The sequence below is a fragment of the Python bivittatus genome, unplaced genomic scaffold (genome assembly GCF_059951505.1).
Source record: "Python bivittatus isolate LINGU-HERP-01145 unplaced genomic scaffold, Pbiv_v1 ctg000580_np1212, whole genome shotgun sequence".
NCBI lineage: Eukaryota > Metazoa > Chordata > Lepidosauria > Squamata > Pythonidae > Python > Python bivittatus.
The window spans coordinates 1,023,941-1,036,918 of NW_028277087.1; the positions used below are offsets into that span (position 1 = coordinate 1,023,941).

Here is a 12,978-nt window from a genome sequence, read left to right on the forward strand (position 1 = left end):
GTACAAAGTATTTCTCCAGTTGTGAAATAAATCAGTCCTCAAACCCCAACATCAATATTTCATTTTTTTTAACCTCAAGTAAAAAGCCCGAGAGTGGCTAATTTCCAAATAGGAACAAAGCTAGGCGACGTCTTTTCTTTAATCAAGGTAGCCAGTTTCGCCATCCCCGCCAGTTCCGTTAGGAATTTCCCACTTTTGCTGAACGTGAATTAAGGTGGAATTTCTCCGAACCCTGCGGAACGCTTCCGCCCAGGTTTCTCCCCACCTGGGCTGAGACACTGTTTAGATGCACTTTTATGTCTGCTCTCTCCTCCGTTCGTCTCCCAGCTTGTCCTCCATCTCTCCCTCCAGCAGAGTTCATGCCCACGCACAGAGTTTCTGCTGCTGCCATTGGGGGCATGGGGAGCAGGGATCGGGACCTTTTCCCTCCTCTGCTGCCTCTTTCTTTTCCGCCACTGCCCACCCCTCACCACCTCCCACCACAGCACAGGAGCACTGCTTGCCGTCATCCTTAGAACACCCCTGCGGGGTAGGCCACTTTGGACGGCAGGCGCCCTGAGGCTGAAAGAACACGTCTTGAGGAAGAAAATGGGGTAGGATGCTCAGTTCAGGCCTCAGCCTTGTGGCTTGCAAAGGCCAGAAAAACAACTGCAGTCCAGCACCCCGGATTCACACAACACTTCCTTCCCGAAACCTTCTTTGCCTCTCTTCGCAGCATTCCTGGCTCAGCCGTCTGCGCCTACGACATGGCCCAAATTGCAGCGGTCTTCGAAGGGCGCTTCCGAGAGCAGAAATCTCCTGAATCCATTTGGACCCCAGTCCCAGAAGAACTGGTTCCCAAACCACGGTAAGGAAATAAGTCAGAGGTCCCATGGCTGGAACCCAAGGGGCACGTGTGCTTCAGGAAAGCCGCTATGGGAAGGTTTCTAGCACTCAGGGAATTCATCCTGATGGTCCTCCATCTCTTTGTCGGATTCCCAATCCTGCTCTGGTTTGCCTGACCTCAGGGCCAATCTCTCTGCAACTGTAATGGTATGTGGGAAAGACCTTGGGAGACGGGGCAAAGAGATGCTGCCAAGGGAAAAGTGTCAGGCCTAGCCCAAGGAACTCCAAGAGACAGTGCAAATTCAGTCCAGTTATGTTTATTAGCTACAACCTCTAGCAAGAATCTTCCCAGGCTGAAACCCCAGTTCCCAAAGTCCTCCAGCCACAACAGTGTGAATTCCTCAGGGAGGTGCCAGTCTCATCCTCTTGTTCCTCCCACGCTCTTCTGGGGAGCTAAGAACATGTTTATCTCCCTGAGCCTGGTCTTCATAATTCCATTCCATCACAAACAGTCAGATAAGAGGGAGCTTAGCCCACAGCTGCATGGCGGGTGGAGCAAGGGGCTCAGGAGAGACCCTCCCTAAGTTATTGGGCTGTAAAGGTGAGAGTGGGAGAATTGTACTTCCAGACTTGCAAGATTCTGTTAATGCAGCCTTACAATAAAGTAGAATTAGTTCATCTGGTCATCTTTCCGGTCTGGTCTACCTGGGAAGGCTGACAACAGCCGCCCACCCCAGTCCCAGTCACGCAAGCTCCTTCAGGTGCATCTGGACAGCTGTTGGCCTGCAGGTGTAGCTGAACTACAACTCCCAGCAATATGGCCACGGTCGTGGAATGCCGGGGGTTGTACTTCATCCACATGTGGGGAGCCATGGTTGTCCACATCTGCCTTAAGGGTAGAACTTGGGGGGCTTCAACAAAGAAACAGCACAAGGTGTGGTGCTCCTCTGAGGAGGTCCATCCAACTCAGTGTTAACTACTTTGTGGAGTTAATACCTCCAGGATTTATAGGGGAGGTCTAGTCACACACCTACCAGAAGATGGTGGGTATTGAACCTCAGACGTCCTACAGGTTCCTGCTCTACTGTGGACCCCAATCATAGGATCCTGGAGGCACAAGGCTGGAAGGATCCTCGGAGACCTTCTAGCCCAACCCGTTGCTCAGGACAGGAGTCCATCACCACAGCATCCCCTCCAGGATCCACTGGTATAAGGTCACCCGGCTTTTGTTCAAACATCTCCAGCAAATGAGAGCCCCCCCCCAAGTTAAAAGATAAACACGAAACAATATTCTCACCCCCATCACATCAACCCGTCCCACCTGGTCAGGCAGGGAGAGCATGTTGTGGACCCCATCGGTGAGAGAATGTCAGCTGGTGGGCCCAGGAGGAGACCCTTCTCTGCCGTGGCCCCCGCCCTATGGAATATTCTCCCCCCAGAGATGCGGCAGGCCCCTCCTCCCTCGACCTTCCAGAAGGGGTGAAGACCTGGCTCTGCCGACTCGTGTGGGGCGAGAAGAGGGGCAGCCAACCCTGGGGGTGGCTGGCGCCGTGAGGACACTCCCTGAATCTAATAATTTCACCATCAATCTTGGGAGATATTTATTCCTTATTATTTGTAGGACTATGGTTTTATCGCATTTTAATTCGTATTTATTTTTTGACTGTAAATCGTCCAGAGTTGCTTCTAGGGAGATGGGGGGTGCTCACATTTGAAATATAAATAAATAAATATAAAATATTGAAAAAAGTGAGGATGGAAGAAAGCTGAAGCAACACGTGTTGAAAGCAATAAAAAGCGAAGAGAAAGAAAAAGAAAACGAAAAAGGACTTAAAGAAGCAACTTCCGACCTTCTTTACCAAGTTACAGACATGCTGGAAACTGTTTCCCCCCCCCTTCTAAAGGACATCACGTAGTTCCCTCCCCCCTTTTCCACCCTTATCCACCGGGAAATCCCGAAGTCGCCAGTTCATTTTAATCTATCCGTTTTCAGCAAAATGTCCATCAAGGCTTTCCAGCCTTTTGGAAAAGCCATTGGGGTCCCCGCCCCGATCCAACAAGTCAACTTGGCCATTTCTGCAACTTCTGCCATCTTCGCGACCCATGCCTCCGTTGGGGGCACTTCTGCATTCTTCCATCTTGGCGCGGTCGTTTTGCTGATGGGCGCTAATGCAGTCCACGCAGTCGCTTCGTGGCCCTCCCCTCTGAAAACTTCACCCAGCACAAGGGGGGCGGGTGACGGCAAGGGCGAGAGGCGGGCCACGCAAGCGACCTCCCAGGACGCCGGACGCCTGCTGCAATTCACGGTCTCCTCTTTGGTTCCCAGACCAGGTTGCTGTGCGGCCCCCGGGATGCAGCACAATTCCTCCAGCCTTTTTCCCGACGAGATCCTCAGCTTTGTCAAGACGCATCCCCTGATGGATGAGTCGGTGCCCTCTTTGGGGAATGCCCCCTGGATCATCCGGAGCGTGGCTCGGTGAGAAAGAGACGGGTCCTGCGAACCCCCTTTTTTTTTAAATCATTTTTAACGGAGAGATGTATTATCTGTCTCAAATCTCTTAATAAAACTATTCTTAAAAATGTATCTGAGAAATACGTTCAGAGAAAGACACATGGCAAAGTAAGTGTGAAAAAAGAAAGAAAAGAAAACAGGGAGAAAAGAAGGTAGGGGAAAAAAGGAAAAAACAGAAAGCATATATAAAAAAATGCCCTTGCTCTGGAGGCTAGACGGGCATGGCCATTATTAGCCTTCCTGTTTGCCCTCCTGTTCAGACCGGGAGAATCTTCTCTTTTTAGTGCCTCTGTCGGTTTGACTGATTGATTGATGGATTATCTGCCATCAAGTTGGTGCCAATTTTTTGCAAGCAACCAAATAGATAGGACAACCTGTCCCCACGCTGGTCCTTCAGGTCTTCCAAGGGTGCCCTGTCACCCCCAGAACTGAATCCACCCACCTTCTGCTGTTTGTCCTCTTCTCCTCTTCCCTTCCACCTTTCCCAACATTATGGACTTCTCGAAGGGAGGTGGTTTGTGAATTGATTGATTGATTGATTACATGCCATCAAGTCACTGTCGACTCTTAGCAACCACGTAGAGAGACTTCCTCCAGGAGGATCTCCCCTAACCTGGTCCTTCAGGTCTCCCAAGGGTGCCCTCATCGCCCCTGTGGCTGAGTCCTTCCCCCTGGCTGCTGGTCGTCCTCTTCTCCTCTTCCCTTCCTCCTTTCCCAGCACCAGAGCCTCCTCCAGAGAGCTGGGTCTTCGCATCATGTGCCTGAGTAGGATAATTTGAGCCTGGGCATTGGTGCCTCGAGGGAGAACTCTGGCTTGATCTGTTTGATGATAGTGCTCCTTGTTTATTACCAGACCTGGGATCTGGACATACCGAGCTTTGAATCCAGAGCTGACAAGGCGCTACGGAGCACACGCGGGCATGCATGCCGGTGCAATGTGCACGCTCCCGTCTGCTCCAAAGCACCTTGTCAACACTGTCTTGCTTGACTGCGTTTATACCACTTGTATCCCAGACCTTGGGAGAGATGGATGGCGGAGTCCCTGTTCAACTTTTCTGGGGTATCTGTCTGTCTTTGGCCACTCACGAACGGTTGCTCTTGTTTTTGCGATTTAATCTATCTACGTCAGGGTTGTCCAAACTTGGCCACTTTAAGATGAGTGGACTTCATGGCTGGCTGGGGAATTCTGGGAGTTGAAGTCCACTCATCTTAAAGTGGCCAAGTTTGGACAACACTGATCTATGTGGTCGCTAGGAGCCGAAAACGACCAGATGGCGCGTAATCAATCTTGCTTTTTTAATTGTAAGCTGTCCTGAGATGTTCAGCATTGGGCAACCTCTAAATTGTTTTAAATAAATAAATAAATAAATAAATAAATAAATAAATAAATAAATAAGCAAATCGCGAGGTATAAATAAATGAACCAGCCACCTCGCCTGCTCTGGGAGCGCGCAGCCTCCCTTTGGGGCTCTTACGGCCGTGCGCTTCATCCAATTAAGCGATGACATCTGCTTCAATTTGCAGGCGAGGGGCGAAGCCATAGCTCCAGGCAATGGAAGCGTTTGAAGAAGCGTTGTGTGGCAAAGAGGCAAAAAGCTTCTTTTTTCCCCCGAAATTACACTTTGGTGTTTCTAAAATAAGCAAGCTGATTAACCGAGTTAATCTTGGTTTATCGCCATGACTGTTAATTACAACAGGCCTGGGGGACTTGTCGCTTTCCAGATGTTGGCGAACGAGGCCTCCGGCTACCCCCTGCAGTCGCCTGCAGAAACATCTGGTCACCTAGAGGTCATCTAGTCCGCCAGGCCCCTCTGCAGCATAGTTAGCACACACCGGTCGTGAACAACTACCTTGGCTTGCTCGGGCAGGTGGAAAGAGCTGGGAAATGCTGGTTTCTGTTAATTTCTTAAGCATCTCAGCCAAGACGATCTGGATCTAATTAAATCTGCCTTAATTGCTGTTTTATGTGAAATTAATCAGGCATTATTTCTGTTGTCTTGCAAAAAATACACTCCAGGAGATGGGGGGGGGTTTGCACACGCGGGCGGCTCTTTCACAAGTGTGTTGAGGACAGTTTCTCTGGGGGGGATACAGCCTGTGGCCCTTGAGAAGAGCAGTCCCCTGTTCTGCAGCTGGATACCTGCAGGGGCCCCAACGTTGCTCCTCCCCTCTGGCATCTGGGCCCCGCCCACACGCTGCACAATTGTTTTCCCTGCATGAATGTAGACTAGGATGGATGTAGACTAGTTCACGGTTTGTACGTGTGCATGCATGTTTATACGTGCACGTGTGCACACACACACAACCGGCAGGTTGCATTAACTGGCCCACGGTGTCAATTCTGCGCCCGGTCCACTGACCTCCATCCTTTGCCGGACAGGTATCAGCTGCGGAAGATTGTGGTGGACAATGCAGCCGGCCCGGGCAGAAACTACACGGTGGTCTTCCTGGGCTCCGATACGGGAACCGTCCTGAAGTTTCTCATCCGCGCCAACCTCAGCGCCAGCTCCTCCCCTGCCAGGGCTAGTAGCCACAGCTTGCTGCTGGAGGAATTTGAGACCTACCCCAGCGACAAGTGAGTTGAAACCGACGAACACACTCATGCACGCGCACAGACGCACGGCGCTTCTTTTTTCAGCGTTCAGGGTGGAAGCAGCAACTCTACCTCCAGTGGACCCTTGGGACGTAAAGGAAGCAAAACACTGTTGCACGTAGTTGTCCTTCAAATGCCATGCTAAGCTAGGCTCAAACTGAGTTGCCCTCCCCTCCCCGCCCCTCCTCCTTCCTTCCTTCTCCCTCCCCCTCCCTCCCCTTCCCCTCCCCTCCCCGCTCCTCCCTCCTCCCTTCCTTCCTCCCTCCCTCCCCTCCTCTCCCTCCCTCCTCCCTTCTTCCCTTCCTTCCTCCCTTCCTCCCTTCCTCCCTTCCTCCCTTCCTCCCTTCCTCCCTTCCTCCCTTCCCTTCCCTTCCTTCCCTTCCCCTCCCCTCCCTCCCTCCCCTCCCTCCGCTCCCCTTCCTTCCTTCCTTCCTTCCTTCCTTCCTTCCTTCCTTCCTTCCTTCCTTCCTTCCTTCCTTCCTTCCTTCCTTCTTTCTCCTTCCCCTCCCCTCCTCCCCTCCTCCTCTCCTCTCCTCTCCTCTCCTCTCCTCTCCTCTCCTCTCCTCTCCTCTCCTCTCCTTCCTTCCTTCCTTCCTTCTCCCTCCCTCCCCTCCCCTCCCCTCCCCCTCCCCTCCCTCTCCTCTCCTTCCTTCCTCTCCTTCCTTCCTTCCTTCCTTCCTTCCTTCCTTCCTTCCTTCCTTCCTTCTCCCTCCCTCGCCCCTCCCTCCCCCCTGCCTCCCCTCCCCTTCCACCATAGAATTGAAGGGTTGAAAGAGACCTTCAAAGTCATCTACTCCAGTATTTCTCAACCTTAGCAACTTTAAGATGGATGGACTTCAACTCCCAGAACTCCCCAGCCAGCTGGGTGGGGAATTCTGGGAATTGAAGTCCACAGCTCAGAAGCTCCCTGAGAAACTTAGGGCCAGCCCAACTTGCTCAGTCCAACCTACCTCACAGGGTTGTTGTTAGGGAAAAATAGGAGGCAGAAGCAGCACGTACATCATCTAGAGCTTCTGAACGAAAGCTGGAATAGAACTCTAACCAATAAATAATCAAATGTGTGGGCCTGGGCTCTTTTCCAGCGTCCTTGCTAAAGAACTCTGTACGCCTCTGAAGATGCTTGCTGCTATCCCAGCTGACCTCTCCGTTAAGCAGCCGTATTTTATTTTATTTTGTTTTATTTTTATTTTATTTTATCATGTTATAGTTTTTCATTGTGACAGTTTTATATGTTTATTGGTTTTTCTTTTTTAATTGACGGCTGTGCGCTGCTCAGAGTCACGCTCCTGCGAGAGGGGCCATGCAAATACAATCCATCCATCCATTTTATTTTATTTTTTAGATCCGTACGGCCGCCCATCTTAAAAACACAACTCTGGGCGGCTCACGACGACGCTCTTCACGGCTAATTTTTTTCTTCTTGTTTCTCACCTTTCGATTTGTCATCCCCCAGAGTTGTTGGGAGCCGGGTGGCACATACATTGAGTTAATCAATTAGTAACAATAACCGTCTTTCCCGAGGTGTGGCAAGGACAATGCAGGCGAAAGGAAACTGCTGAGCATGCAGCTGGACAAGGCCACGGGGTCGCTGCTGCTGGCCTTCCCGCCCTGCGTCGTGCGGGCCCCCGTGGCCAGATGCCACCAGCACGCCACGTGCATGAAGTAAGTCCCCGCTTTTGCTTCTGCTGAGCTGGGGGTGCGGTGGGGATTCCCAGTGAGACGGGTGCAGCGGGGCAGAAATCAAGGTCGTGTCAATTGATGGGCTTCGCCTGTGGGTCGCGTGCCCTTCATCCGTACATCTTTGCTTCCTCCAGTCCTCGCATCGGTCTGCAGAGTTTAACTGGTGCAGTGCAGTGTTTCTCAAGCTCAGCAACTTTAAGATGGGTGGACTTCAACTCCCAGAATTCCCCAGCCAGCCTTGCTGGCTGGGGAATTCTGGGAGTTGAAGTCCACCCATCTTAAAGTTGCTGAGCTTGAGAAACACTGGTGTGGTGGTTTAAGGGCTGGACTAGGAGCAGGGAGACCCAGGTTCGAATCCTTCCTCAGCCCCAGAAGCTCCCTGGGGGATTCTGGGCCAGTCCCTTTCAGCCAGCCCTACCTCTCCAGGTGCTTGTTGGGGGAGAAACAAGAGGAAAAGTGTATAATTAACTTTTGAAACTCTTTACCAACGAAGTATTTTCACTTGACAACGGTTATCCTGTACACGGTACATCCTGTCATATAGATGCCGCCTTGAGCTCCTGTACAAAAGGCTGGATGTAAATCTAAGAAATCCATAAACGGTTGTTTTTTCAGATCCTGGGACCGGCCAAAAGGCGTTAGTCAGCCACCCCTTAATTTTTGCAGAGTCTGTCCAGCATCTTCTTTCCCAAGGATAGATTGGGTATTTAAAAAATGCTTTGGCGACATTTTCGCCTCTCGGGTGCTGTTCTGTCGCAGCCCGGCTACCGTTTCCGTTTTGCCCGGATCGTCTTCCGTGGAGAATTTGGACATTCTCCACCCTGAGATCTTGCAGGGACTTTGAGACCAGAATCATGCGAGGTTAAGTGCATGGAGTCCTGTGGGTCCCGTCACAGGGCCCCCCCACAAAACATCTGCCTTCTTTGAAAAACACACTTCATCTCCATCGGTTGGGAGAATTTAGGGATAACAGAGGGCTGCAGATCTTCCGGCCGGCCCGTTTCATTCATTCATTCATTTATTTATTTATTTATTTATTTATTTATTTATTTATATTCGTTCATTTCTAAATCCAATTGATCCGCCTCCCGTCTCGCTCTATAAGTGACTCCAGCATAAACCCAGTTTAAAAACTGCAAAACAAAGTTAAAAGACTACAAAACCCTGAGACTACAAAACTTTGAACTCCGAGCCTTGCTATTGCGGATAGGGCTGTGATGATGTCAGCGAGCATGCTGTGACGTCACAGGAGCTCAACCAATGGCTTGCTGGGGGTCCTCTCCAACCCCAATAGCGCCATAGCAGCCTCCGTAGGTAAATCTACAGATAAGGGCAGCAGCGTCCCCTTGTTTTCCCCAAACATCTGGGCCTAGGGAGAAACTTAACGGCAACGTTTTGGATCGTTTACTCCGCGAATCGTCTTGGCGTCTGGGAAAGCCGTGCGTCACTCGGGACGGGTGGGGCAAATTGTTCAGTTAACAAGCAAGGATCAGCTACAAAACTTTGTCTTGGGGGGATCGTTTCCTCCGAATGGGGATAATTGTACTCAGGAGTCTAACGGGCAGTCTGATCCTGGGACATCCTGGGGTGGTCAAAAAAGTCAAAGTGGCAGTAATTCCCATGCAATCAAAGCCCCTCCTTTTTTACATGCACCCCAAAAAGGCTTCAGTGGCATGGGTTGGGCCACCATAGTGAACACTGACACACACACCCCATGTGTGCCCCGGCTGTGTCCTCTTTCTTTTTTAAAGATTTTGAGGAGAGGCTTGCATGGTGCACAGAATTGGCGTCTTTCCTGTGCCCCGATACAGCAAGGAACACCATCATTTTCTCATCTGGGGTTTGCGATAAGCAGGGGAGGAACCGAACCCCATCGGTAGGAGAGGTGGAAATTTAGGCCTAATTCCCACCTACTTTTGTACAGTAATACCTCGGCTCACGAACGCTTCTGTTCACGAACAATTCGGTTCGCGAACAGCAGCGTTCGCAAAATTTTGCTTCCGTTTGCGAACTCCGCATCGGGTGACGAACACGACCCGCGGCCACCTTCCCTGCTCTGATACGTGGCTGTGACGTCCTCTAGGCGAGATCCCCTGTACTTTGTTTCATATTTTTGTGGTTAAAAAAAAATATACATATGGTTCAGAGCAGATTAACCTTATTTACATTGAAGCTTATGGGGAAATTTGATTCGGTTCGCGACCAGAATCGTGGAACGAATTACAGTGGTACCTCGGGATACGAACTTAATCCATTCCGTGACTCTGGACGTATCCCGAGTTGGTCGTAACCCGAAATGTTCGTTAGTAGAGGCGTTCGTATCCTGAGGTACCACTGTAAGTTCGTGAACCGAGGTACCACTGGTAAATACATGAAAGGAGTTTCCTTTTTTCTTGATTTCTTTCTTTTTTATTATTATTATATATCTTGGAAAAAATATAAGAAGTAGGTAGTACAGGTCAGAAAATCGAGTACAATTAAAATAACCCAGGCAGATAAGCAGCAAATCTCAACTAACATAAAACTATAATAATAATCATTCTGCTACATCATTAGAAGAGATTCTTCTATCCATTTGCTAAGCAACATACATATCCCTTTTGAACTTTACACTCAAAATGCTTGGTTAACGCTGTTCAAATCCTTAAAAGGAAACGATCGGTAGTAAATAATGGATTAAGTCAATGCTGTAAATTATACATCAAGTGAAAAGAAGGACTTTGAAACCCAAATTTTGGATGTGGCACAACTGCGTGTATAAAACTGTAGTCCGAGAAGGGTTTCCAATTAAAATTAAATTCTAGGTCAAATCTCCTTTTTAAATACAAGGTTATTCTAGACAATGAGGCACGTTCCACAATTTAGTTAGCCATTCTTCCAAAGAAAAGGTTAAAGGACTTTTCCAGTAAAAGGCGTATAAAACTCTTGCAGCCATTAATATAAACCAGCATGTCTCAGCCTTGGCAGCTTTCAGATGGGTGAACTCCAACTCCCAGAATTCCCCAGCCAAGCTGGCTGGGGAATTCTGGGAGTTGGAGTTCACCCATCTGAAAGCTGCCAAGGTTGAGAAACACTGATATAAACAATGCCAATTCATCCCATTTCCTTCCTTCCTTCCTTCCTTCCTTCCTTCCTTCCTTCCTTCCTTCCTTCCTTCCTTCCTCCTTTCCTTCCTTCCTTCCTTCCTACCTTCCTTCCTTCCTTCCTTCCTTCCTTCCTTCCTTCCTTCCTTCCTTCCTTCCTTCCTCCTTTCCTTCCTTCCTTCCTCCCTTCCTTCCTTCCTCTTTCTCCCCTCCCTCCCTCCCTCCCTCCCTCCCAACGCTTCAACAACTGGGTCACTTAAATAAAAGAAAACACATATCAAAAAGAATACAGCCAACCAGAACAGCAACTCCTAATCACAACCCCCCCCCCTCAAAACCACGGGGACCTCACCAGCATCCTATCCTAAGGCCAGGAAAACAATTTCAAAATTTTAACAGGTTCCAGAAAGTCATTCAGATGGGAGCAATACAGATCGTCGGGGCAAAGTCATTCTGGAGGGCAGGGCCCACCCCCAAGAAGGCCCGCTTCCTGCAAGAGGACATTGTTGGATCAACGGGACCCGAAGTGTGCCCGCACTGCCTGGCCTCACCAGACAGACGGAAGCTGTGTGCCAACCCTTATGCCATGAAGGGCTTTAAAGGGGATACCCAGCACCTTGAATGGCGCCCTGCAGAGAGAGTTGACACACCCAAAAGCAAAGTGGCAACCTGTGCAGCTTGCCAAGCAGTGGGACACTGCTGATGAAAAAGGCGGGCATAGCACAACCTAGAAGCTGAACAAGCTGGACATCCCTTGGCGGGCACACATGCGCCTACTGTGACAAGCCCGTCCCTGCCAGTGCCACTGCATTCTGGACCAACTATAGCTTCCGGGTGGTGTTCAAGGGCAGCCCCACGTAGAGGGCATCGCAGTAGTCCAGTCATCAGGTGATGATTGGCTGTCTGAAGGGCCTTGGTTCCGGTGGGGTTTCTTCCTTGATAGTTTCTTGCTTAGGTATTGTTTCTTCCCTATTTATCTGGTGCTGTTTCCTGGTTATCTGGATGTTGCTGGAAAAGATGTTCTCCACGTTGTTTGTCTCCTTCCTTGAGTTTTGGTTATATCTTTGAAACGGGTCCTATCTCTATGGGCGGGTTGATGGCTGATTTGTCAGAATGCCAACCTTCCAGGAACTCTCTAGCATTTTTGGATCTGGCTCAATCGAAAACGTCAACAACTGGGGTTGAATTTATTAGCATATCAAGAGATTAAGCATTTTCATTGAATCTTCTGCCTACCAGAGACAGACTCTTTCAAACAGAGAAAAACTGGATCAGAGTCCCCAATGAGCTCCTGTAGCTGAGAGTGGATTCGCACCTGGGACATCCCATCCCTACTCAAGCACTGTATGTACGCATCAGGATTGTGCATGCATCAAGGATTGCAAAGAATTAGGGGAAGCATAGGGCCCACTGGTTGCTGGGCGTTTTGCTTTGAGTCTCAGTGGCCCTCTACTCCTCTTCCTACTCCTATGCAAAGGAGCGTGCCTACAATTACAGGAATATTGCATAAAATCAGGAGCGGAACACCTTTCCCGACTAACCAATTTCATTTGTGAAAGCTTATGCCTTTGAATAAAAGTGGTTGGCCAAAGAAGCATGTAATGGTCTGTGGGAATGACCCTGGGAGACAGGAGGAAGAGCCACAGACAGGACAACCAGCGTGTAAAAGGTGTCTCAGCCCACAGAAGGAAAAAGGGCGTGGGAAGCGTCTCAGAAGGGACCCTCCCGAGTTTTCCGGAGAGCAAAAGGAAAGGAGGGGAGAAATACTTTCAGTCTTGCAAGATTCTGTTCGTGTAACCTTACAATTAAAGATAGAGCTAGTACTTCTGGCTGTATTCCTTGTCTGGGCTACCTCAAAGATGCTACCAGACTCCTAATTTTTTGCCACCCAAAACTAACCCAGCTCTCCTCCTATACGGAATTTTGCACGTAGACAGTTTTTCAGCTGAGCCTAAAAACATTCCCAGCCAACCGCTGCTCCTGGGCCGTGTTCAGCCAATGCCACATTTCATGGACGAAGCAAGCAGCCTCGTGCATCTGTTTGTGAGGTCTTTGGCCAATTATCGAAGAAAGCCGCCGGCCATCGCAACTGCAAAGGCATATTAGCATCATTTGTCACCCAGCACAGTGGCCTTTACCCCCCTCTGCCGCGTTGGCAACGTTTCTGGGCTTAATTGCCAGAGACGAAAATCCTATGATTCACCAGTTCTCTGCTGAAATACCTGATCCCCGGACAAGGATTGGCAGTAAAATTTAGAACACAGCTGAAGGCAGGCACTTAAAAA

General features: G+C 49.7%; 1 protein-coding gene across 2 annotated transcripts in view; it reads left to right on the forward strand.

Moving 5' to 3' along the window:
- SEMA6B (semaphorin 6B) overlaps positions 1-12,978 on the forward strand; it is a 148,421-nt gene that overhangs the window by 124,074 nt on the left and 11,369 nt on the right. For both annotated transcript variants that reach the window (XM_088149321.1, XM_088149322.1), the window contains exons 11-14: positions 716-847; positions 3,152-3,301; positions 5,718-5,912; positions 7,452-7,592. In XM_088149321.1, coding sequence (XP_088005447.1) covers positions 716-847; positions 3,152-3,301; positions 5,718-5,912; positions 7,452-7,592 — 618 coding nt within the window. The remainder of the gene's footprint in view (positions 1-715; positions 848-3,151; positions 3,302-5,717; positions 5,913-7,451; positions 7,593-12,978) is intronic.